The 25,323-nt window shown below is 43.0% G+C and overlaps 2 protein-coding genes across 5 annotated transcripts; both read right to left on the reverse strand.

Moving 5' to 3' along the window:
• Nucleotides 1-11,209: 11,209 nt before the first annotated feature.
• LOC101779437 (cysteine-rich receptor-like protein kinase 10) lies at nt 11,210-15,724 on the reverse strand. Of its 4 annotated transcripts, none has more exons than XM_012848623.3 (9): nt 15,539-15,724; nt 14,968-15,454; nt 14,090-14,142; nt 13,630-13,712; nt 13,397-13,494; nt 12,611-12,884; nt 12,231-12,489; nt 11,974-12,115; nt 11,210-11,890 (listed from the first exon to the last, which is right to left on the reverse strand). In XM_012848623.3, exons 2-9 carry the CDS (start codon nt 15,391-15,393, stop codon nt 11,606-11,608), a joined length of 1,620 nt encoding a protein of 539 aa, XP_012704077.1. In that variant the 5' UTR covers nt 15,394-15,454; nt 15,539-15,724; the 3' UTR covers nt 11,210-11,605. The 4 variants fall into 4 exon arrangements, with proteins under 4 accessions (XP_012704077.1, XP_012704078.1, XP_004979937.1 ...); XM_012848624.3 differs by having other exon boundaries at nt 14,968-15,427; nt 15,539-15,723; XM_004979880.4 differs by having other exon boundaries at nt 14,968-15,436; nt 15,539-15,722.
• Nucleotides 15,725-17,985: 2,261 nt separating this feature from the next.
• On the reverse strand, nt 17,986-24,117 carry LOC101757812 (kinesin-like protein KIN-14P). The gene is made up of 19 exons (XM_022829576.1): nt 23,949-24,117; nt 22,718-22,884; nt 22,491-22,634; nt 22,054-22,305; nt 21,901-21,972; nt 21,751-21,819; nt 21,513-21,650; nt 21,209-21,367; nt 21,046-21,127; nt 20,859-20,954; nt 20,706-20,756; nt 20,385-20,476; nt 20,138-20,300; nt 19,819-19,951; nt 19,477-19,730; nt 19,231-19,394; nt 18,984-19,132; nt 18,233-18,649; nt 17,986-18,150 (listed from the first exon to the last, which is right to left on the reverse strand). Exons 1-19 carry the CDS (start codon nt 24,115-24,117, stop codon nt 18,021-18,023), a joined length of 2,901 nt encoding a protein of 966 aa, XP_022685311.1. The 3' UTR covers nt 17,986-18,020.
• Between the last annotated feature and the right edge of the window lie 1,206 nt (nt 24,118-25,323).

The following is a 25,323-nucleotide window of genomic DNA, read 5'->3' on the forward strand; positions in this document are numbered from 1 at the left end:
GTTTTTGCTTCCACCCAGACCTACAATATTCCATCCCCATATTACAACATTAGGAGGATCTTCTGTAAGTACTCGTAGTTTAGTCACTACAGTACATGTGAATGTTATAATGAGAATTGATCTGCATAGGGATCGATATCTCGTTTGAACGGATCCGAAAAGATTTCCCCTACTGGCCGATCCATTCTCTCCTCGGATTCCCTGCCTCCCCGTGGCCGCCGGGGCGTGGGAGACGTCTGTGGGCGGCTGGTCGCCCCGGCTCCAGCCTGCAGGTCTTTTCATCGTCTAATCATCTCAGCACGTTCAGCGCAGGCAACACACGGTTCCTGCGATCACAGTTCACCTCTCGCGGTGCGCCGGAGCCGCAGCCGTAGCCGCTGTACCAATCCCGATCGAGCATGGTGCTGCTACGGGTAGTGTTCTTGAGTGATTCATGGAAAAAACTGAAACCTGATAAACATATAACATCACGACAAGCCGGCATTATTGGAATAGGAGTGGCAGACACAGGCTGCGACGACGACACGATCGCTACCTGCGCCGCCCGTGAGTTGACGCGGATAATGAGCCGGCGACACGGCGCTGACCCCAATGGAGCGGCAAGTGGCGGAGCAGAGCGCAGGAGCAGACGCGCAGTAGCAGTCCGTGAGCAGAGCACCTGCTTGAGGGCATGAAATTAAACCCTGATCTGGCAGGCGTTCGCACGCCATAAACCCGGCGCCGCTAAAGCGGCTCCCTCCCCGGCATGATGGCCAATGGCCAATGCCGATCGATCACGCATTTCCATCCGGCTTCGGGCGGCCGGGCCGATCTGGTGCTGCCTCCCTCGTCTGGTGAGGTGATCACAGCTTTGATGGTACATTAAACTTTGAGCTTGCTCCTTGGAATTAACCTTGGAATGATCGAATCACATAGTATCTCATTCTGATTTGTTCGCGCGTTAGCTTTAGCTAGCTCTCAGGCTGTGTCAGGCAGTACCAACCAACCAACAGTAGCGCTGAGTTCGATGCCACCACTGCCACTCCAGTAGTCCATTGGAGTGGTACAAACGTCAACCATGACCCAGACACAGCGACACGCCCGGCCCGTGCGGGCAGCGGCCGTGCCCCATGCCCTCTCCCACCTGCCGCCGCCGCACGTATACCCGCTTCACTCTTCACATTCACCCAGCCACACACGCCCGTGCACGCGTACGCAGCACTGTGGCCGGCCCTGCCCGCCCGGTCGGCCGGTCGCGCTCGAGTGCGAGAAGACGCCGCTCGCCGCCGGTATGTACCAGTGTCACACCGGACTGACGTGGCACATAAACACAAAAAACATGCACGTGCACGGCGCCAAATGATCTGACTCCACTTTGTGCATAGTCTGCTGGTTGGGCTTTTTGTGTAGTTGTGTTTCACTTAATTTGGAGAACCGGATGTCTTGGCAAAGGTGTATGTACATTATTACTGATCACTTACATGGTTAAGGTTAATTACTGTAGGTGATTGGTCTCTGGCATGCGCTGGTGTGGTGCTAGCAAACTCTCCAGTTTGCGAAATCTTTCTTTTCGATCTGTGATAAAATGGCTTGGAAAACTGGAAATCTTCTCTGTTTTGTTTGAAAGAATCGTAGAATAATATCAGTGCCTCCTCCGCTGCATGATAAGATGCTAACGAGAACGTGATGGTGCAGTGTAAGCTCTTGATGCGTTAATTGTTCAACAGGAATTATACTGTAAAATACTGTATATGCCATAAGTGTGATGCGACTGGCTGCTTAAATTTTGTTGTATCTATTGCTCAAATTAAACAAGCTGGAGAGATTTTTTTAGAATTAAGGATAAAATCCGGCTCAGCCAAGGTTACAAGGAGTTCTTAGATTCTAGTCTTCAACAATAAGACTCTAGTCCTCAACAATGAGGAGTTCAAAATACAAGAAAGAAAACTTCTAAGACAAACAAAATAATTAGAAGAGAACAACAGAAATAGACTATGGCCACACCCACGTCTGAACGGGCAAAGGCCCGCCCTCCGGCGGAGCCCGTAGAGCAGGGCGGCCCCGACGAGCAAGACGGCCAGACCGCAGGAGGGAGGGCTCGCGGCGTGTTCTCGCCGCAGGACATCCAGGCGGACGGAGGAGGATCTTGCGATGTGTCGGCGACGGGCGCTGAGGAGCAGGCGGGGTCTCATGGCGCTGTGAGCAACGGGAGGCCGAGGAAGCTGGAAGGAGGGGACAGGGAGAATGATGCTGAAGCTGGTGTGGTGCGAGCTGACGAACAAGCGCGGATTCTGGACCATGTCTTCTCCAAAGGACGTCAACACCAGGTACAACAGCAACCTCACCTTTGTTCTTCCTCTTCCTGTAAAGGGTCGTGCACACAAGGTGTTCGGTCTTTTGTCGTTGCAAGTTTTGCAAAGGAAAAAGGGGACAGGGGCATAGTTACTAATCAAAGTAGACGGCGTTTAACGCTAGCACCACGATTAGCACCCGCAGAGCAACTTTGCAGCACGAAGAAGGTACAGTCAGTATTGGCCAGGGAAAATTTTGAAGATTCAGAAGTTTTAAGGGAAAGAGGAGGAATGGAAAAGGAGGAACAGAGTGAGAGAGAGAAGAAGCAATTCAAAAAATCGCAGGATCCTTTGCAAGGTCTCCGAAGGAACGAGACTGGCTCTCGATTCTGGGCCTTAGCGAATGAGGACAGTTCTGACGAGGAGGAGGAAAGGGAGGAAGAAAGTGATAAGATGAAAATGGAAAGTATAGTGGCTGAGGAGAGAAGCTGTTCTTTCCTCTTCTTCCCTAGAGGAAAGAACAGAACTCTCTAGCAGTGGATCTAGAGAAAAGGGAATAAAATTAGTTAAGAAGCAGGAAAGCAAAGATAGAAGAAAGGGCAAAGACAAAAAACCTGGACATATGATCAAACCATGGAAAGGCTCTTTACCTCAGAGAAATTACCCTTTGAAAATGTCACTAGGTGACATCAGGGTAAAAGATCTGCGTGAGGTGGCCCATCCATTGGATCAGAGAAGTCTAGATATTTTTTTGGAGGAAGAATTAAAAGTTATGTATGAGGATAACTACATAGGGGAGGCTGATTCAGTGAAGTTAAGGATGAACACATTGGAGAAGAAGTGCTCATCAAAGAAGACGGAGTTTGAATTCAAATTTCAAAAAGTTCCAAAGATTAAATCAGGGAAATCAATAACCTGGGTGGGTAAAACTGGTTTCATTCATGTGGGACCACGTGCAGTTTTCCAATGTACAAATGGTTTAAGTCAGCTTCTTAATAATGGAGGGAAGCTCAAAAGGCAAGACATTAAATGTCTGCCCAAGAATCAAGGGGGTGTTTGGGCTGCCTGGGGTAAAGGGGCGCCAGCCTCTGTGATTAATAGCAACTCATCTGTGCAACAAGCACCCTTTGACATTCTAACCACAGCTGTCGAGTGTCACAGAGAGAGAACAGATTGTCAGGAGGAAGAGGAAGAAGGAAAAATGTTGAGGAGAGGGTTTGGCACAAGAGGAATATCAGGAGCTAGGGGAGCACATGACGATCAGTTTAACCAGGACCGACTAGAAATGGGAGCACAAAGAGAAGATTCAGGAGGCGTCTGGCACTTTGGAGGAAATCAGAGAAGACAGATGGAAGCCAGAGCAGGTGGCAGGGAAGGGGCAGGAGATGGGTATGGAAGAAGATTTATATCAAGAGATGGGTCAGGCAATGAGAGGAATAGAGAAGGGCAACAACAAGGTTTTGGGAGTCAGAGAGGTCTGCAGGGGCCAGGAGGATCAAGGGTGGACGTGAGGGTGGAGTCCCTGAGAGGCAGAGGGGGATGGCGTAGGTGGCAGGAGCGTCCACAAAGAGCAGAAGTGGTGAAGGAAGAGGATAAAGGAAAGAAGGTGATAACACGTAATGGTGAACAGAAAGAAGGATCGAGGGGGAAAGATGGGATGGATTTCCAGATGACAGTAGATGGACTTGGAGAAGAAGAGAAAGGAGATGACACCAAGTCAGGGATCAAGTGCTCAAAATGTGTAAAGAAAGGACATGTGGCTGCCACGTGCACTAATCCAGTTTACTGTGTTATCTGTAACGGTGATGACCACGTCAATCACAAATGTTTGCTGCTAAAGCAGTCTAGGCCAGTGGCACACGCGGTGGGATACGCTGTCCATGGGCTTGGTTTCTACCACATTCCACATCCACCGCTGTCTAGGAGTAAAAAAGAATCCAAGAAGGCCCTAATTAGGGTGGGAGGAGGGAAACTAACCAAGGAGCAGGTGGTTTCACAACTGCAAAGGTTGTACCCAGGAAAGTGGAATTGGGAACTGGAAGACAATGAAGATAACACCTTCATCACTACATTTCCCTCAAAATCTGAACTTCAAAGGGCAATAGCTTTTGGAGGGGCTGATGTTAGAGAAGATGGAGTTTAGACAGGTGTGAGGCTACAATTTGAAACTTGGCAAGAGAAAGAAGAGGGATTCCTTTTACCTAAAGTTTGGGTGAGAGTACACGGGCTGAGAAAATCTCTAAGGCCCCGTTTGGGTCCAAGGAATTGGAATCTATTTAATGAAGTAGGCTAATTTATGTTGGAATGTGGCATTTCACGACTTTCCAAAGTTTAGATATAAGCCTATCTTAAATTCATGGGGTGGGAGATGGAAATTGATTCTATAGATTATAGTTATTAGAATGGAATTCAATTCTTATAGCACGCTCTTAGACTCGCTTCTCTACAGTAGAAGTGCAGCATACAAGTATCTCTCCCATATCACCAACTATAATATACAACTATATTCCACATACAATTATATTAGCTTAATTAATTTGTGTCTAAATTATGATTATTAGGATGGAATTCAATTCCAATGATCCAAACGGGGCCTAAGGGAGTATATGAATTTGTGGGCAATAGGTTCATTGTTGGGATCTACCCAAACCATGGATATGGAGATGACTAGAAAAAATGAATTTGGAAGAATATGTGTGGCAGCCCTTAACCCCTTGCTTATCCCCTCACATTTAGATGTGGTGATAGGGGATCACTACTTTGAACTAGAATTTGAGGTGGAAAGGAGGGGACTGATGAGAATGGAGAGGAAGCAAATTTTGATTGGAAGGGAGATGCAGAAGGAGAGGATGAGGGAGAGGGCAGTGAGGATGGCTTATTGCAGGATGACCCAGATATGATCAGGGAAATAAAAAGAAGGAAAAATGATAGTGAGGTCAAGGAGAAGGAAGATAGCAGTACAGAATATAGGCAGGAGGAGCAGGGATGGACAGATAAAGAATCATGGAAAGATAAAGTTCAGAAGATGAGTGAAATGGAGTTTAATCTATTTCTTAAGGAAAAGGCAGAAGAAATAATGGATAGAGCAGTGGACAAAACTTTGGAGGTTTTGACAGATCAGGTTATGACTGACCAGAATGAAAATAATGAGGGGAAGAGCAGCTGGGAGGAGGAAGAGGGAACAGATGAACTGAAGAAGAGGGCTGCAATTCATGAGACAGTAATGACGCCAACAAGGGTTAGTCCAAGGTTGGCTAACTCAGGAGATGAGCATATTCTTGCTAAGACAGAGAAGATGGCTGCTAGGAAAAATCTGGAGCTCAAAGAAGGTAATTATGAAACTGAAGTCTCCTTTCATTTTCCTTTAGATAATGTTATCTGTAATGTTAGTCAACTAGGGGTTAGGTTGGGAGAGAGTGAAAAAGAGAAGGAAAGGGTAGTACAAGAAATTCTCACAGTACAAAAGAAAGACATAGATCTGCCTGTAGAGGTAAATAATCAAGATGAGAGTAACCTGTACAGTGACATGGAGGAGGAGAGGGAAGAAATAGAAAGTAGTCAAATTCAGAACCTTTGTGGGGAACTTTTGGAAAAGGTTTTTGACGATGATTTTAGTTACATGGATTTTTACTCTAAGATGGGTAATCACAAGTCTTGTGCTAAGTCACGAAAGAGAAAGACTTGTAAGGTCAGACTACCCAAAGTCAATATCGATATGGTTTCCAAATGAGAGGAATCTTCTGGAACAGCAGAGGTCTTAGTGACTTGGCTAAAAAAAGATTCCTTTTAGAAACATCTAAAGAGCAGAACTTAGCTTTCATTGCTCTTCTAGAAACAGGAAAAAGAGACTTTACCCAAGCCACTCTAAGTAATTTGTGTGGGGGGAAAAACTTTATCTGGCATTGGACTGAACCACATGGAAGATCAGGGGGTATCCTCCTAGGTGTGGATCTAGATGAGTTAGACGTTGGTAGTATTGATGAAGGAGACTTTTATGTGAAGTTCAAAGTAAGGACAAGAAAAGATAATTTCCAGTTTGTGTTGGTGGCTGTTTATGGAGCAGCACAACCAGCTTTTAAAGAAGCTTTCTTGACCGAAATGGTGCAGGCCTGTAGAAAAGAGAACCTTCCTATTGTCCTTGGGGGAGATTTTAACATCATAAGAAACCCAAGTGAAAAGAACAATGAAAGGTACGAAGACAAATGACCCTTTCTTTTTAACGCTATCATAGATAGCTTAAATTTAAAGGAGATACATATGTCAGGAAGAAAGTACACTTGGGCTAATTCCTTAAAAAATCCAACATATGAGAAATTGGATAGGGTGTTGGTTAGTACAGAGTGGGAAGAGAAATTTCCTTTAGCTACGGTTGATGCATTGAGCAGGGAAATCTCAGATCATACACCCTTATTGCTTAGTACTGGACAGGAAGGGGTGAGAAGGAGCCAACACATGTTTAAGTTTGAACTAAGCTGGCTTTTGAGGAAAGATTTCCTTGAGATAGTAGCTGATGTGTGGAGTAAGGAAAGAAAAGGTTCCAATCCTATGCAGAAATGGCAAAATAAGATTAGGAGGTTAAGGCAATTTCTGAGAGGATGGGCTAAAAACCTAAACGGGAAGTATAAAAAAGAAAAACAGGAGCTACTTAAAAGGGCAAATGAGCTAGATAAAAAGGCTGAATCACAGCTGCTAAGTCAGCAAGAAAGTAATTTAAAGAATTGCATTCAAGATAGACTAGTTCAGCTCCTGAGAGAAGAAGAAATAAGATGGTATCAAAGGGCAAAAAGCAATAAGCTACTGAATGGAGATAACAACACAAAATATTTTCATATGGTAGCCAATGGCAAACACAGGAAAACAAGAATTTTTAGACTGGAACAGGATGAGAGCATTATAGAAGGGGATGATAATCTTAAAAATTACATAACTAAATATTATAAAGAACTATTTGGATCTCAATAAAGGAACATTTGTTCTATGAACGAATCCTTGACAGAGGATATCCCTCAAGTATCAAGAGAAGAAAATGAAATCTTGACTGAAAAATTCACAGAAAAGGAGGTCAGAGAAGCTATCTTTCAAATGAAGCATAACAAAGCTCCGGGACCTGATGGATTCCCAGTGGAGTTTTACCAAGTATTCTGGAGTCTCATTAAAGATGATCTAATGGCCATGTTTGAAGACTTCCACAAAGGTAATCTACCACTATATTGTTTAAACTTTGGGATAATAACTCTAATCCCAAAACTCCAGGAAGTGAAAATGATCCAACAGTATAGACCAATATGTATGTTAAATGTCAATTTCAAAATCTTCACAAAAGTGATGGCCAATACGTTTTCTCTGGTGGCTGAAAAAGTCATCGCGCCATCACAGACTGCTTTTATGCCTGGGAGGTACATAATGGAAGGGGTAGTAGTACTTCATGAAACTATACATGAGTTAAGCAGGAAAAAGCAAGATGGAATCATTCTCAAATTGGACTTTGAGAAAGCCTATGATAAGGTTAATTGGTCTTTTCTTCAACAGGCATTAAGAATGAAAGGCTTCTCCTCAAAATGGTGTGAGTGGATAGAAAGTATAGTCAGTAAGGGAAGTGTGGGGGTAAAGGTAAATGATGATATTGGACATTTCTTCCAGACAAAAAAAGGTCTTAGACAGGGTGATCCATTATCGCCAATGCTATTTAATATAGCAGCAGACATGTTGGCTGTTCTTATTGCTAGAGCAAAACATAGCAACCAAATAAAGGGCCTAGTGCCACATCTCGTAGATGAAGGATTATCTATCCTCCAGTACGCAGATGACACAATACTCTTCATGGAAAATGATTTAGAGTAGGCAAGAAACTTGAAAGTGGTGCTAAGTACTTTTGAACAACTTTCAGGCCTCAAAATTAATTTCCATAAGAGTGAATTGTATTGTTTTGGGGAGGCAAAAAACCAAGTTAAGGTTTATGTAGAGACATTTGGGTGCAAGGAAGGAACACTACCATTTAGATATCTTGGAATTCCAATGATGCATCGCAGAATTGCAAAAAAGGATTGGAAAATGACTGAAGAAAGGTTCCAGAAAAAATTAGCAAGCTGGAAGGGCAAATTAATGTCAGTGGGAGGCAGGTTAGTACTGATAAATTCTGTCCTCTCAAGTTTACCAATATTTATGATGTCCTTTTTTAGAATACCTAAAGGTGTTCTTAAAAGATTGGATTATTATAGATCTCGTTTCTTCTGGCAAAGTGATGAACACAAAAAGAAATTTAGGTTGGCCAAATGGAGTATCCTTTGTGCACCTAAGAATGTAGGAGGTTTGGGTATCTCCAATCTGGAGGTTCTAAATAGGTGCTTGCTAAGCAAGTGGTTATTTAAACTTCTAAATGAGGATGGAGTATGACAAACTTTGCTTAGAAAGAAATACTTGGTGAACAAGACTCTAACTCAAGTGACAAGGAAGAGGGGAGATTCACAGTTCTAGGCGGGCCTCATGGAAATAAAGGATCAGTTCCTGTCAATGGGAACATTTGAGGTGCACAATGGAGAAAAAACTAGGTTCTGGGAAGACGTTTGGATGGGAAAGACAACTTTGAGGGAAAGATATGCATCCCTGTATAACCTAGTGAGAAGGAAAGATGACACAGTGGCCAAAGTATGTGGATCTGCCCCTCTAAATGTTTCTTTCAGAAGAGCATTAACAGGGCACAGATTGGAAGAATGGCTAAAATTAGTGGCTGATATTATAAGTCATGGTACAGACAGGCAGGAAGACAGATTTATTTGGAATATGAATAAAAACAAAGTTTTCTCAGTGAAATCAATGTACAGAGAAATAATGCAAGCTGAAAGAACACCATCCATGTGTGTTGCTTGGAAGTTAAAACTTCCATTAAAAATCAAGATCTTTTTATGGTATTTAAAGAAAGGGGTGATTTTAACAAAGGACAACCTCGCTAAAAGGAGATGGCAGGGAAGTACCAATTGTTGCTTCTGCAGATCAAAAGAGACAGTGCAACATCTCTTCTTTGATTGTAATCTTGCCAGATTCATATGGAGTACGGTTTTCTTTTCGTTTGGAATTCAACCACCGACGAGTGTTCCTAATATGCTGGGATCTTGGGCTAGAGGGTTTCCTCGGAAGATTAGAAACCAGATGATTATAGGAGCTGCTGCTCTTTGTTGGGCCATGTGGTTGAACAGAAACGATGTACTGTTTAAAGGCACGATCACTAATTCCTTCTTGCAGGTAATCTTCAGAGGGACCTATAGGACAAGAACATGGGCGGTGCTATCAAAGGAGGAAGAGAAAAATGAAATGAAGAACAACTGTAGCAGGTTCGAAGGCACTGCCTTGGAATTCTTCTCCAATAAGTATGGCTGGAACTTCAGACGAAGAATACTTCAGTAACAGGATTTCATCTAGGCACCGGAGAAGATCTTAGAGTCCTATCTAGTGCTTAGGAGTCGTGTTAGTGTTCCTGTCTTTGGAGTGAATTGTGTCTTCAAGGGTAGTACTGCTAGAACAGCCTAAGTGCTGAGTTTCTGTATTTGTGGTGTTAGTTTGGCTGCAGGCATCCACTCGTGGATGACCGAGGCCGGATTCTTTCCTTTATCTAAAAAAATAATTAGAAGACTAAACTCCAGTCCTCTTTATCGTCCATGCTTTGTCCTTGCGTTGTCTTCATGGTCGTCAAGCCATCACATCTTTCGTCTGCTTAGAAACTTGATGCTGAACTTGGAATACTTATCTTCTATCGCTCGCACAACAGACTCCGTCATAGGTAATGAAGGTCAGACCGAAGGGCTTCGAAGGCGAAGCCTCCAAGGACACGATGAAGATGTCGTCACTGCCCATCTGGCAAGCCAGATTAAGGTTTTCACCTAGAAGACCATTGACACTGCAGAGAGCATCACAACAAACGCCTCAACGGAGGGAAACGACGCCTGTATACCCGCTTCACTCTTCACATTCACCCAGCCACACACGCCCGTGCACGCGTACGCCGCACTGCATCCGCCCGGTCGGTGCGCCGTGCGCCCCTACCCTCGCGCATCCGCCCGCGCACGTCCCTCTCGATCGTCGTCGTCGAGGAAGCACGCTGGCGCGGCTGCGGGCGGCGTTCCTGGCGGTGATCACGCACAGGCGCCGCCGCCGGCAGCTGGGGTCGTGCGTGACAGGCACCATCTTCGGCCGGCGGCGCGGGCGCACGTCGCGCTGCAGACGGACCCGCGCTCCGCGCCCGTGCTGCTGGTGGACTCCACCGGCGCGCTCGTCATCAGGCTGGGAGATGTCCTCGGGCCTCGTGCACCTCACGCTCGAGTGCGAGAAGACGTAGCTCGCCGCCGGTACGTACACTGTGTCACACCGTACCGACTAACGTGGCACATAAACACAAAACATGCACGGCGCCAAATGATTTGACTCCACTTCTGCTTCTGCACCGGGAAGGGTTTATCAATGACACGCCCAAAAAATGCATGCAGGGGAGAAGCAGCGAGGCCAAGTGCGGGTTCGCGGTGCGCCGGGAGTGCGGCGCGGACGAGTGGAGGGTGCTCGGCGCGGTCGATCCGGTGTCCGTGGGCGCCGGCGTGCTCCCTAGCCGGCGCCGCGGTGGGCGACCTGATGTACATGCGGGGAAGGTTCGAGCGCGTGGTTGGGCTCCAGGAACTCGGAGGCGTTCTACATGATGAACCCTGACGGCAGCGGCGGCCCTGATATCGGTCGGCTGTGCTTCGAATAAGCCGCAGCCGGCTTTTTTTACTATTTGAACAGTAGAGAAGTAAAAAAAAAGAACCGGCTGCGGTTTATTTCTGCAAAGTTCTAAGGGGGCTTCTGCAAATAACAAGTTTGTGCAATTTGTATTTTTAGTGATGCAGTATGTGTGGATGCGAACAGAATACCCTGGAAAATTGCCACGTTCTGATTCAAATTCGTGGGAGAGAGACTTGACAGCAGTATATGTGTATATATGTAGTTGATAACCAATGGCCTTAATATGGGCAGTATATATGTAGTTTACAACGGGACGCCCAGGTATGTGATTGGGAATTGACTTAAAAATCTAGCATGGTAAAACTGCTTGGATTTCACGCAGAGTTGCATCAGCACCGAAGATTGGCACTTGGACAGGTTTGTCCACAGCCCAGAGGACTTGATGGCCGCGTGGTTGTAGCGGACCTTGCTCACTCGCCTTCCCAAACAACCTGTTGAGTACATCCATCACTAGGATGAACAACGTTGGCGACAGAGGTTCGCCTTGGTAGAAAGGATCAGGGCAATTCAGCCTCATTAATTTTTATATGTCTACCAGATGCTATACAAGCTAGGTTTTAAATTAATGCTCATCTGGGGCTCAACGATACATCTGACAAGGCAGACGGTGAATCAAGGATCCAATCAAACCATTTTGTCTCCAGCATGTACTGTGGTTTCTTTGGTGTCGGTAACTCTTTCAGACCACATAGCATCTGAACAACATCTTCCATGTTGGGGCGGTTTGCTGGATCTTCCTGAGCGCACAGCAGCCCTACCTCCACGCACCTCTTGATCTCCATTAGCTGAGACTCATCAAACAGCGCCGGATCAAATAACTCCTCAATCCCTCCACTTTCCCAAGCCCTCCAAGCCTGACAAATAAGATAAAAGCATTATCTATGCACATGAAAGGATCATCAATTGTATTCTGGGAGTTAAATCTGAAAGTACTTACCCATTCATCGAAAGGGTATAGCTCAGGTGGTTTAAACCATCGGATTCTACCAACAATCTGAATGAGGGTGATGCCAAAAGCGTAAACATCGTTCTTCTTTGACACAATACCTTCTGCAAGATATTCTGGAGCTACATATCCCCTGAATAGTTAAGTAAAAATGAAATGACTGATCAGGAGAGGCGAAGAATGAAGAAAAACATGTGTGCTAGTCATGTAGGCATGTCAGTGAAATTAATTATGGAATAAAGTCTTACATGGTCCCTCTAAAATTCGTATAGGTGTCATCACTCCCATTGCGTAAAATAATATCCGACACATTTTCACGGGTGATCTGATTGTCATTCAACACTTCAGATATTCCAAAATCAATAATCTTAGGATTCATATCAGAATCCAAGAGGACATTGCTTGGTTTCATGTCCATGTGGATAATGCCTTGTTCATGTAGGCAATGCATGCCCTGGGCTATACCTTCAATTATCCGGAAAAGAGAGGACCAATGAAATTGAGGTTCTGCAAAATATAAATCATGTCACATAGAAACTATTGCTTAATTATATACAGCAAATTAAGTTAATTCAGATGAAACTTTGCCAAGAGTTAAACAATGATAAATATTTCAGTGGAAACATGCCATGGATAATATTGTCCAAGCTTCCATTCGGCATGTATTCTTCCACCCAAAAATATTCATTTTTTATGACTCGATGTTCTTTCCATTTAAAAAACCACACCCCCGATGAAAAAGTTTGGACTTCTTCATGGGCGACGTGTCCCAAAATTTTCACTATATTTTTGTTCTGAAGCTTTGAAACAAGTAGATGAATATCATAAGAGCGCGCCCAGCTCAAGTCAGGTGACTCCAAAAATGTCTTGATGGACACCTCATTTCCATCATTTAAGACACCCTGAAAATCATAAAACGTAAAGTTAGATGATGAGTTTATGCTTCTAAAATAAAACAAGAACTATAGTCATCCTGTCTGAATATATATATATATATATATATATATATATATATATATATATATATATATATATATATATATATAGACACACACAAACAGAGGTCTGTGGTGCTATCCAACGATGACGAAGAGTGCCACGCCAATTCAACATGATCTCATCAACATGATGTATCATGTCAACAATAAGGGGTGGGCAATTAGTTCATACAGTTATTAACTTATTAAGGTTCATTTTTTAAAAAAAAGTGGTATTTAGTGGAAGTATTATAGTTTGGTTTTTTGTTATTCTTTTTAACCGAAATTATACATCTCAATAAAACCTGCTTTTTGAGAAAATTCATTGATATGAATGGGATTTTGTCATGTCATTTTATTTTATGGCTGTATTAAAAAATATTATAGTTTGGTTATATCAATGATCATATGAATAATCCAAAATAAAATAAGCACACCTTGTAGACAGTAGAATGACCACCGCGTCCAATGATCTTGTCGTAAGCAAAGTTGTTTGTAGCGGCCCTCAACTCAGATAACTCGTACTCTCTGAAGGCTGATAGTAGGCAAATAAATGTATTCAAATGTGAACTGTAGCCATAATATTCAATTGTCTGATGGAGAAAAGTGGTAAATACTGATAGATTTGAACAGAAGATGTGATGGACACTGATAATGACATGAAACTTACGTGGTAATAAGGGCACTCTGCTTCCTGCTAGTACGTTGTTCCTCCCACCATTCAATTCAGATGTGCCATGTCCATCAAAAACTCTAAAAGCAGAGGGATATTGTAATGCTTCCATGTAACTAATCAATCAAAATGGATAAAAGCTAGTAGAGCTGCAATTCAGAAATCCCTAGCCATTTAATTTCCTACAGTTGTGGTTTAATACTCAAAGCTCAATGACGTAAAAGCTCAGTTGAAGAACAAAAACTGGTTCCCATTACATAGAGTTGGATTCTTTCCAACCACCAACATGGGCAAATAAGCTACAGGTGACAATTTCTTAGTCGATGAATTGTAAAATAAAATTTTCAACTGGCACTGGACAATACTTACAATTTTAAAAGTTCCGGTATAATTCTGTATCTCATCAGATTATAGTGCCATAAACAAGATGGACAGAATGGCACCGTATATATCTGACCTGGCATAGTTAGTTGAATACCTGTTATGTGATGCCTCCGTCACTCCTGTAACCTGAAATAGGAAAAGATTCACTTTTTTATCCTAGTGAAGCTTGTATAAAAAAATATTTACTTTTTCTACGTGGCACAATGTTCATGCTGGGGAAAGGTGCAACAACCACGAGACAATATGGGTTCATGCATGTCGACTCTCGTCATGGGAATGTAGCAAACAGTATCGGAGAACAAAGAATGAAAAAGGTGATTTGGATATGCTAAGAACTAACAAGATGTTTCTAATCGAATTCAAACTTAAATTATAATTATTACTTTTGGTAGTATATATTGAACTATCCACCTAGATATTTTACTAAAATATAAGGATAATTTATCATTGTAGAAAAAACTCACAAACAAAATGTACATTGCTAATAAAAAATAATAAATATATTCCTACTAAAAATGTATAAACCTTTATATTGGTTTAGTTTTTACCCCAAAATATTTTTTATGTGTAAGGTATTCCCTTTTCTCATGAATTCACGTTTTAAAAAGATACGCCACAAAACATTATGATATCTTAATTTACAATGACATGACTAAACACGACTATTTGCATCCATTTATTTTAAAATAAAAATACCTAAAAAAGTTATAAAAAGCTAGCTACCCGCGCTATTTGCGCATGCCATCTTGCTACTTCTACTAAGACTAGAAAGGAGTCAAAGAAAACTCCTACAACCTTTATTCGGGCAAAAAATAGTTATAAAGAGGTTCGCCCAGGACTTGCGACCAAAATTAAAATTGCATCAGGGTCATATGCAATTACACCTGCTTGCATGGTGAGACGGAGAAATGCATCGGATCGGACTATCTATACTAATGATGTAATTATTACCTCTTGCTGCCGGAGCAGAGGATGGCCACCAGCCTGGATAGTGAGCAACAAAATGGTGGTGTGGGCATTGATAGCGAAGGACGCCAGCATCACTTTGTTCAGGATGTCATCCTTCACCCGGCGCAGCTGCTTGGACAGCTCCCCTGCTGAGATGAGGCGGCGGACGGTGCTCCTCTCCTGGCAGGCCATGACGAGCTCGAGGGCGTGCTGGAGGCTCTCCTCCAGATCCTCCAGCGCGCCGCTCAGCGCCGGGCTATCATTCATCAAACCTGTTTGCTGCAGCTGCGACAGGATGGCGCTGAATCTGAGCACCCGCTTCCTGATCTCGCGGCACTCCTCCTCGTTGTGGCGAACCGTGTCGACCGCCTCCTTGATCGCCAGCCCAAGCTTGACGATCTTCTCCACGCCGGCCACCGGATCAGCCATCTAAGCCCCTCCTGTCAGGACAAGGGGTACAAATCTGCAAGAACTTTGAATACACACACAACTGAACTCAAGATCAAACTGAGATGAAGAAACTTTCTTGTCAAGTACAGCAATAGAGTCAGTGAAATCGATTGATTCTTCTCACCAATAGCTTCCCCCCGTCTGGCATGTACCAGGCTATCGATCGCCGAGCATGACTACTCAATCACTCCCCAATTCCGAGCTGGTCGGATTGTTAGCTGGGTGAGAAGAAAGACCTGCAGACTCATGGCGAGGTCTTCGCAAGGAAACCAAACGCAAATGGATGGGCCCCGTTTTCGATCATATCCACAGGGAAGGAAGACGCGTTGGGGTGTCAATTCAAACCGTGTGGAAATGTCGGGCCCGATTCTTGTTTTTGTCCATTTTATATTATCATGTGGCTAGCAGAGTCTAATACGAATGCATATACAAACACAGCATGGAAAGCAACGTGGCAAGACCTTGTGAGAAATGAAATGATATGTTCTGCTCGGTGACATCATCACAACTAATGCTCTCCAATAAGAAATGCCCATCTAAGATTTTCATAATTCATAAAGTCAATTATTTTAGAGATCCACAGCGCAGCGTTGTTAATGGTATATTAATTATGGAAATTTTTTTGATAATATTAATATATAACCCTTTCCATTTTATGTACTATGTTTTGATAAATGCTGCGAGTCAAATTAATTATTTCCTGTTCGGTCGTTAAGGCCGTTACGGCCGGAGGACCCTGTTCGGTCTTCCCTGAACACAGGTTGCAGAGCTCCCTGATGCCTGGTTCAACCTGACCTGGAAGCTGGCATGACAAGCCGCGACGGCGAGGTTGCCACCCAAGACGGCGCGCTCTCTGGGCTTGTGCTCGCCGACAGTCCAGGTGGCGCGCGGCAGCGTTGGTGAAGCGGGCTTTGCTGCAGAAGCTCGCCACCGCCCACGCCCTCCGTGATCCGATCTACAAACATGTCAGGCAGGGATCGCACCACCGCCGGCCGCCGGCGACGCCGAAGTGAGCAAGGCGCCGGTCGAGAGCCACCGCGGCCACCAGCCAGCTGCCGCGCGCGCCTGGCGAGGCAGAGGCTGCTCGGATGCTCCCGATCTGTGCCGCCCAGGCTCGATCGGACGGCTGGTGGGCGCCCAGGGGGTGGACGGTAAATGAAATACCGTCCGCCCTCTGGGTCCCGCCGGCGCGGCGCTGTCCCTCGGAGCACCTCATCGAGAGCACCTCCCGGCCCCTTCATCGAGAGCACCTCGGAGCCTCGCCTTCTTGCACCTGCTCCTCCTGGTGTGGCACGATACACCTCCTCTTTCTTCCTTTGACCGCCATTGCTGCAGAATGCTGAGTGCCGAGTAAAAGATGAGATGCACAGTTGAAAAGATGTAGGATTTCATTCATTTCAACACAGATGATCAATAATCACCATGTTACTTTCACCCTCAGCAACACCTGCTTCAGGTATCAATCCCAATCGCATAGGCGTACAAGCCAAAAATACGGTACTCAAGTCATGTCGGGCTTTGCTCTGCTTTGTCTGTTCAGTTGCTAAAAAGGGCTGATGAGCCATCATCCATCAGCTTCATATACACATCAGTCAGCTCTGCATTTGCCAGGTTACCAAAGTAGAAGATGGGAAATTGATGCTGCACCTGTCCATATTTTTTCATGTCTCTGTTGATTGGCTGAAAGAAACGTGAGACAGAATTATAACTTGCAGGCTCTGACAGATCCTGAATTGAACCCAGCATATTTCGGCCGGAGGATCTCTTGATCTCAGTATATTGACAGATCACGAGCAGCGCTCAATTTACTCGGCCATGGCGACGATTCACCGAGCGAAGAAGAATCGCAGACCTCACTGGTGCCAGACTGTAGTCAGGTTGAATCTGAATCTGAACACCTTGCATCTTAGTAGCCATATTCTTGTGAAAGTTGTATGCCATCTCATGTCCAATTATAGACATCCAAATCTTCACCATGAACTTGTCTGCACTGCTGTTGGAGCCCAGGCAGCCACAGTGAGGAGACCTCTTCCATACTCTCGTCCAGACCCAGCAGCTGCAGGTTGTCCAACTTCTCAATACACGTCAAGCATGGAGAGCCCCCCACAAGCAGCTCTCTTGCTTGCGGTAGATTCGACACCCTCTCCACGCTTCCACAATCCACAATTAAAAGTAAATCAGAGAGGAACATAAGGTCCTCCACAATCTAGCCATATTGTTTGTGGTTGTATAAATAAAAACTAAAAGAAATAAAGCAGGTAAACAACAGAACTACAAACACCTGATCACAGGGCATGTCATAACTCATGAGTACATCATAACAAAATTTAATGAACTTTGATAGGTATACGCATTGGAAAAAGAACATTTCCTTTTGCTGATCACCTCTTCCATTCCTCAAGGCTTTTCTGGCCTCTGTCTGTACTACAACAAAATGAATGAATGATTTACAGTGCACTACTACATAGCTGAAGATCCAGCAACCTTTCAAGAGGGCTGAAATATTCATCTGACCAATATCAATCCATCGCTAAGTAGGACCAATTTGTTTATCTATCCCTGACGGTCAAGTTGGTCACAACAAAATCAGTTTTCACCTGGATTGATTACTTCTTGGCGCTCACTTTACCATTGGAAGTTCTCCTTCCTTCGACTCCACTCTTCTTGATTAGCATTGGAGAGGCTCCGTTCAACTTTTTCTGTAATGGTGATGTCTTTTTTGCAGGATTTACACCTCTGAAGTAATTAAGAAGAACGCAAATCAGAAATGTTAGTTAATTTATAGGACAGTCCAACGATATTAATTAACTGAGCTTACCTAATGTCTGAACTTTTCGCACCCTTCGGTTGGGCCTTCCTTGCAGCTGAGATGCCACCATTGGCGAAACCTGAACCTTTTGGGGCGCTAGATGGTCGCAGGCAGTCTTGTTCTGATGAGCAAGTAGTTGCAACCTCAAAATCATCGGAATCCTCGGTTGCGACAGACCCAGACCAACTCCATTGTTGTTCAGGGCTGCTTCTTTGGTAGAAGGATAGATCTTGTGAACCATCAGGTCCCAACTCTGGCAGGGAATTGCTGCTCCCAAACTGTGAGTGGTCAGCCCAATCTCCCGATGCCGATTCCTTCTGTACACCATTGCAAGTATCAAGCCATGAAGATGGATTGTCCTCTAAGGATGATGTTTGATAGTTCAAAAAATTGCCCTTTTCTGCCTTTGAAGTACCATTTCTTTGGGTTTTTTTTTCGAATTACAAGTGGAGTAAATTAGATTGATTCAACTGTATAATTTCTTTGGTGTCGTTTACATTACTTAGCTCATGCACCAAAACATATCTCGAAACTTACCTTTCTACATTTCAGTGCACTTTTCATGTATATATCTAACTTTACATGCTAACAGGGTGAGTGAATAGACAAAGATATTTAGGAATGAATACACCAAACTTCATAAGAGAAATTCCGTTAATTGAATGGAAACCAATGATGCAGAATTATGTATATGGTTTATATTAAAAATTCTGGCAAAGAAAAAAAATTATGATGAATTTTGGCTCAGATAAAAATGAATACCTCTGGAGTTCCATCTTCTGTTGGGTGCCTTGATGCAGGTGATGCATTACCCATTCTCATTCTATATATGTCTGGACTCGATTGAGTGCTTCTTATGCTCTCGTGGTCTCTATCTTTCCGAGCCAATGCTGCCTTGAGGCAAGCAATCTGCAAAGTGAAGAAATGAGAGCCACAATTGCACAGAAGATATCGATTGCTAGCCTAGCGAACTCAAGAAAGCCATAAAGTGGAGTTCATACACAAACCTGCTCTTTGAGCTCTCTGACTTCTCCTCCTTCCTTGTTTGACTTGGCTGCACCAAGCTCAACAGTAGCAACTCGCTCAGCAAACTTCAAAGTACTTATGGACTCGCTAACAGCATCTGGTTCTGGAGCTATGTGAATAAACATCAGCGTTTTCGCTTGTCCTCCTGAACATGGAAACAAAATACTTACTGCGCATACTTTTGAGCTGACAACTTGCAAACCAAGGATATGGAGCTTTAGAGTTACCAAGAGAGTCTTGTAAAAGTTGAGTAAGTTTGCTATTTCGGTAAGGAACGTGTGTATTTTTCTGGGCTAGAGACGCAATCACATCGCCCAGTGCAGCCAGTGACTTGTTTATGTGTTGTGCCTCCTTTAGTCTATCTCCAACGACTTCGGATTTATCAACTCTTTCACTGCCAGCTAAATCCACAAGATGCATGCAACCTCTTAGGACTGTTCCAGACGTTAAATCTCGTCCTTGAACATGAACAGTCAGACAACTGCAGTTGGTTTACTCAACCATGAGCAAAAAACACTAGTTCAACATCATGCTTGGAATAGAAGGTACTATTGAAAAAGAAAACTTACCTATGGGAGCGACTACTTCGGTCATTCATGGCAGTTGAGCAAACTGCACGATTCTTTTGGCCAAGATTCATTAAATCTATTACATCAGCAGTTGATGTAACTGGAACTACATTTGCATCTGGAACTGCAAGTCCTTTTTGAGAACTATTTCGAATTTCCAATGTTTCTTAGTGTTAAGGAGGTGCAATATATCATCGAATAGATATTCAATATATACAGAATAATAATTAAGATATTCAACATATACCGAATAGTAATTAAGATAGGTAAGAACAAGATTAATATAAGCTCAGTAGAAAAGGATATTTTTTGTTTCCACCATTCTGAAGGAGATCTCTCACTTGCTCATTGTAGATCTCAATCATCTGTACAGCAATTTCATAACAAATTGTATCCTTCCTCTGCTCCTGGATACTGAAGAGATCATTTAGTGCTCTGTAGTTGACACCGAGCCCTTCTTCCGTCAAAACTTTGGGACCACTCTACACCATCCACAAAACAATGTTTTCATATTGAAAAAAAATATCAGTACTCATGTAAAAAGTAACAATTGACAGGTCAAGTACCATTGTAAAGGTCTTCCCTGACCCAGTTTGACCATATGCAAAGATACAAACATTGAAGCCATCAAGAACAGAACGGACCAAAGGTTGCATGTCTGTAAAGACCTCCTCTGCACTAGTTGAAAGACTATGTGTCACTTAAGTACAAAAGGTCCGATTTCAAACAAATAATTCAGTGGACCAAGTTGTGACTTTAACCTTGTGTGGCCAAGGGCCCAAAGACCCTGTTGAAAGTAAAAGACTTCCGTGCATCTTTTCCATATTTTGATGGTACCATAACTGTGATGGTTCTATCTTCTATTCCAGCAACACTGCTTGAGGCACTTACTTTTCCAGGATGGAAAGGTCTCACTCGGCAATAAACTCTGATATTTCCTGGTGACAGAAAAAATAGTTTTTTTGCATGCTATATTTAATCATGAATGAGTATATAGTCCTCATGTTTTCAGTTCATAATACTATGAAGAGAAATTATACCTCTAAGGTCCTGTATTTGGTTGTACAGCTTACGGTTCTCCTCAAGAACCTTATGGTACCCAGAAGCCGCATGAGAAACAATACGTAAATGATCACCTAATACAACAAAAAATGATGATAAACACCAAAAGTTTGGAAGAAGAAAAGTTCAAGATTGCAGATGTCCAAAGTTTAGCACTCAATATACCAAGCTTCGTAAGGTCTTCAGTGTACAGCAATTTGAACTGCTCTATCCCAGACTTAATAGTGGAAATGTTACTTTTCAAATCCTACAGTAAGTCTCAGTCATAGAACGATTGTGGAAATGCATGCGAGAAAAATCACTGAAGAACACTAAGCAATAAAATTACCTGGATCTGCTTCTGTTCTTGCTCAAAATTTCTTACTGGCCTTGGAATAAATTTACCTACATTATCATCACTTAGAGGTGGAGGTACTACTGTGTTGACATCTTCCTTCACGGTCAAAGAATCCCAGTCATCTTCATCCATCTCGGTATTGTCAGTGGCCTAATGATAAATATTAGTGCATTGACCCATTTTAGGCAGATTGAACAAATTTAATAACTTTGACATGTCTAGATGAACAGCTAGACATTTCACTGCAGCAAATTAAGAACATACAATTATTGCTGTATTTACAGAAGGTGGATACCTTCTCCAGATCATTGGTGGAAGTAGACTCCATTTGTGGACAGTCCGTTCTTGATAACGACTTACTGCTATTGGTGGCCAATGGAGAATCTGTTCTCGATAATGACTTACTGTCATTGGTGTCTGTAGTGTCTTTCACCTGTTCAGAGTCGCTATTAGTTCAACCATGTATACTGTTGGTTTAGTTGTAGCTAATAGCATATCAGAAATTGTGAAGCTGGTAGCAAAAGTGAATATACCAATTCATTCTGGCTTGCAATACGACGCTCAAATTCATTAATAACTCTGCTCAAGAGTGATTCTACAACCTGCGAATTACCAGATTCGGTATTAACATTTATTCTCCCAACCACATCGCATAAATAGATAGCTACGCACAGTAGGCTCACCGATGGAATTTCTTCTGGTTTCTTATCTGAGAGAACCGTTTGAACAAGAATCCGGATGGAATCTGGAGTAGTCTACATCAAAGAAGATGAGTATCACCACAAATTAAAGAGAGTTAGCTAATGTGAAAGAAGAACTAGATGATGTATTCTTACTGTTTCAGTTGGTTCTAGAGAAAAATCAAGGCCTATTTGCTCCAGTGATATGCCATCCCGGAGTAATTCAGCTGAGTGACTCCTCATCATCGTCTTCATAAAAGGTTCATTATTCTTCCGAATGGCGTACTTTGCAGACAAAGGCTTTACAATGCCACCATATTTGAATGGAGATTGTTTTCCCACTTGCTTAGCATCACAAAATGACTTCAGAGCAAGAACACAGTCTACAACCCGAACACCTTGTCCACCCTGAGGTTGATGGCAGATGAAAAAATCAATTCAATGTAGCTAGCATAAAGAACATTTAGCTACTTGATTTAAGCAGCAGCATTCCTTACAAATCAGGAGATAATCCACGAAATAGTACCAAAATTGTGATGTTACAAGAACTGGTCTGTCGTTGTAAAAACAAGTAAATCAAACAATATTGTCACCTTTTCCAGGTCTGATGCTTCAAATGTTGGAAGACCTAAATCTTGTAGGCCAATGACAAAATTTCTCACATTCTCAAAGTATTGATATGCACAGAGAGCTGCACCATCTGCAGGGACTGTAGAATCCGATGGTACCTCCACAACCTAAAAAATTCCATACTTAGCATACAAAATAACAAAGTAGAAAATGCAGCATTATACAGATCTGGAGGAGACAAAAATGCTACCTTGGGCACTGCACCAGGTTGAATCTTATTGAGTGCGTTGCAGAGAATAATGCCATTTCTCAGGCCAAGCCGGAATTCCTCCTCAGAAGGCTCTTCTGCTAGGTCCTTTGCACACACTACCCCAACTATCCTTCGCAACCAGTTGGCTGCTTCATACCTTCTTATTGCTGCATTTCTCGAATAAAAAGAAGCGCCAATTCAGATGATCTGATTATGCTAAGTTTCTAACAACCAAATTATAAGTGTTTACATCACAAGACAGTTATATGCTAGACAAAAATAGACCAAAACATATGATATCTTTGTTGTAAGAAGTACTATATCAATAAAGTGTAAACCTTTGATATAAGCCCAATGACAGTATGTAAAGAACTCAGTTTTAGATTGACATTGTTTAGAACCTAAGTGGATCAAATAGTGGACAAGCAGTAACCATACTTTTAAATAAACAGATGCAGATATTCAACGTACACAGGTTCATAAGACCATTTATTTTTCATGACAACCACGATCGAAGAACATAAAAAATAGCCACCTATAAAACTACAATTAGGTCCTGTTTGCCATTGCCCTTTTTTATATATTCAGGAGTGCCAAAGAATAAAGACACCTAGCCAAGAACTGGGAATCATTGCAGCTAACTCTAGACTGATGAATGCCTAAGAGGGAGCAATCGTAGAGCAAACAGCTAGTTATAAAAATGATTTCAGCATTTCTGTTAGAAAATGTATTGCAGGAAGTGTCTGGCAGGTGCACGGTTTCAAATAGTATACTGAGAACCTAATACTGATCAAACCAAAACGTAATTCCTCTCTATATTTCGTCATGTTTATTGTGCCAAGTCAGATTAGATTAAGAAGCATGCAGCTAAAAGAGCTAAATGTGTGATAAAGTTCAAACGGATGAAGAATTCAATCTAGCATCAATGAGACTAAAGAAAAATTTAAGCAATCTAAGTGCTGGATTGCAGCATTCATAACTGATAAATTAGAAATTTTCTAATTTTTCAGTGTTCAATCAGAAATCATAATAATTTCCAATTAATCTGCCATTCGAGAGCAAAGGGGATAATTCCTTGGAAAATATTAACTTTTTTCAATAAAGCGGCAAATATTGAAGCGACAACAAAATCGAGCAAATTCCATCCTAACATGTACACATCGCCTCGCTCAAAATGAACACTTGCCATTAAAAATGCATTTTTTTCGACCAAGAAACTAAACCAACTCACCGGCTTCCTCCGCCTTGCGCCAGGCAATGTCGATGTTCCTCCAGGACCCCACCGTTTCCCCTCCTCCTCCTCCACCTGCGCCGCCGCCGCCTCCTCCGCCGTGAAGCCGCATCACGTCCTCCACGACGGCCGCGGCCACCGCCTCCTCCTGCTCCTGGGCCGTCGCCATTGGAGCCCCGGACCCGGCGACCCGACCGCCGCTGGGACGCCCGGGAGGAGGCGCGATCGCCGGGAGGCCGGACGGGGAAGCCGGTGGAGAGGAGGAGCTCTTCCTGGAGCTCGCTTCCTTATTCTTGCGGACGGAACAATGGTGGTGGTGGCGCTCGCGGCGCGGAGAGAGGGCGGGTTGGCGTTTTTGAGGTGGGGGGTGGGGAAGGGAGTGGAAATGGGAGGACGTTAAGGGGGTGGAGTGCATATATTCCTTGGAGAAATTAGGGAGACTAAAAATGGGAAAAAAAAATTGGGCTATTTTTGCCTAGATTCTTGGGAGAACCGTGGTTGTGTTGTCACGCGTTATTTTGATTTTTGACAACTTGTTTTCCTTGCTTTTGAATAGGAAAATGAAGCGTGATTCATATCCATTACCCTTTTGAGGTGTTATGTGTTCTAGCTCTTGCATGGTGACTTCAAAGTGCAAATCTACAAGCATAACGTACAGGTTATATGGTGCATTTTTTTTCTTGATGACATGAGCTTCTGTACCTTATTTTTATTTTTATTTTTGCCAAGTGCATTTTTCTCAAACTATGAAAAATCATAACGGTAATATACACCATGTTTAGTTGCCAAATCATTTCCAGTAGTGTACAGCTAGTTTTTGACAGATTTTCAAGGAGGACCACTTTTGGTGTATAGGGGTGCTAGGAGTTTAGCTCACTTGAAGGTAATTGCCAGTAGGATGCTCACTGATGGTTTGGTCGTGTTTGTTGTCCAGGAACGATAGTAAAACTCTAGCTGAGCGGACCATGTGTGTGTTTGCATGCTTTGGGTGTCGATTGTTTGGGTTTTCCTTCTTAACACAATGGTAAGCAACTCTCCTATGTATCCAAGTTTAAAAAAAAAATCATTTGCAGCATCAATAGAATGTGTGAATACAAAAGATTAGTTTCGTTCAAAAAAAAAAGATTAGTTGAAAAAGTGCAATGAAACTAATCGAAAAAGTGAAAAAGGTTTTATATATATCTCGAAAACTACCTTTCGCTAGGAAATCTGCAGATATTATTGATTGCGTGTTTGTAGAGTTGGAGGAAGGGTGTGGGGGGGTTTTCGTTTGCCTTCAAGGTGTTGCAGCAAGTTGTGACCAAACAAATTATTTCAATAGTAATGTGATTAGTGTGATACATTTATAGCTCGACTAGTAATTAGATACAACTGT

Source organism: Setaria italica, chromosome VIII, assembly GCF_000263155.2.
Source record: "Setaria italica strain Yugu1 chromosome VIII, Setaria_italica_v2.0, whole genome shotgun sequence".
Classification (NCBI taxonomy): Eukaryota; Viridiplantae; Streptophyta; class Magnoliopsida; order Poales; family Poaceae; genus Setaria; species Setaria italica.

Excerpts from the sequence above, each read along its gene's own strand:
- LOC101779437 (XM_012848623.3), bottom strand. The coding sequence starts at position 15,393 with ATGGCTGATCCGGTGGCCGGCGTGGAGAAGATCGTCAAGCTTGGGCTG. Across the intron at positions 13,495-13,629 it reads CAGAGTGCCCTTATTACCAC|CCTTCAGAGAGTACGAGTTA; the intron begins GTAAGTTTCATG and ends GCCTACTATCAG. Across the intron at positions 11,891-11,973 it reads TATACCCTTTCGATGAATGG|GCTTGGAGGGCTTGGGAAAG; the intron begins GTAAGTACTTTC and ends CTTATTTGTCAG.
- LOC101757812 (XM_022829576.1), bottom strand. The coding sequence starts at position 24,117 with ATGGCGACGGCCCAGGAGCAGGAGGAGGCGGTGGCCGCGGCCGTCGTG. Across the intron at positions 20,301-20,384 it reads CAGGGAAGACCTTTACAATG|AGTGGTCCCAAAGTTTTGAC; the intron begins GTACTTGACCTG and ends TGGATGGTGTAG. Across the intron at positions 19,395-19,476 it reads ACTTTTACAAGACTCTCTTG|GAGGACAAGCGAAAACGCTG; the intron begins GTAACTCTAAAG and ends TTCCATGTTCAG.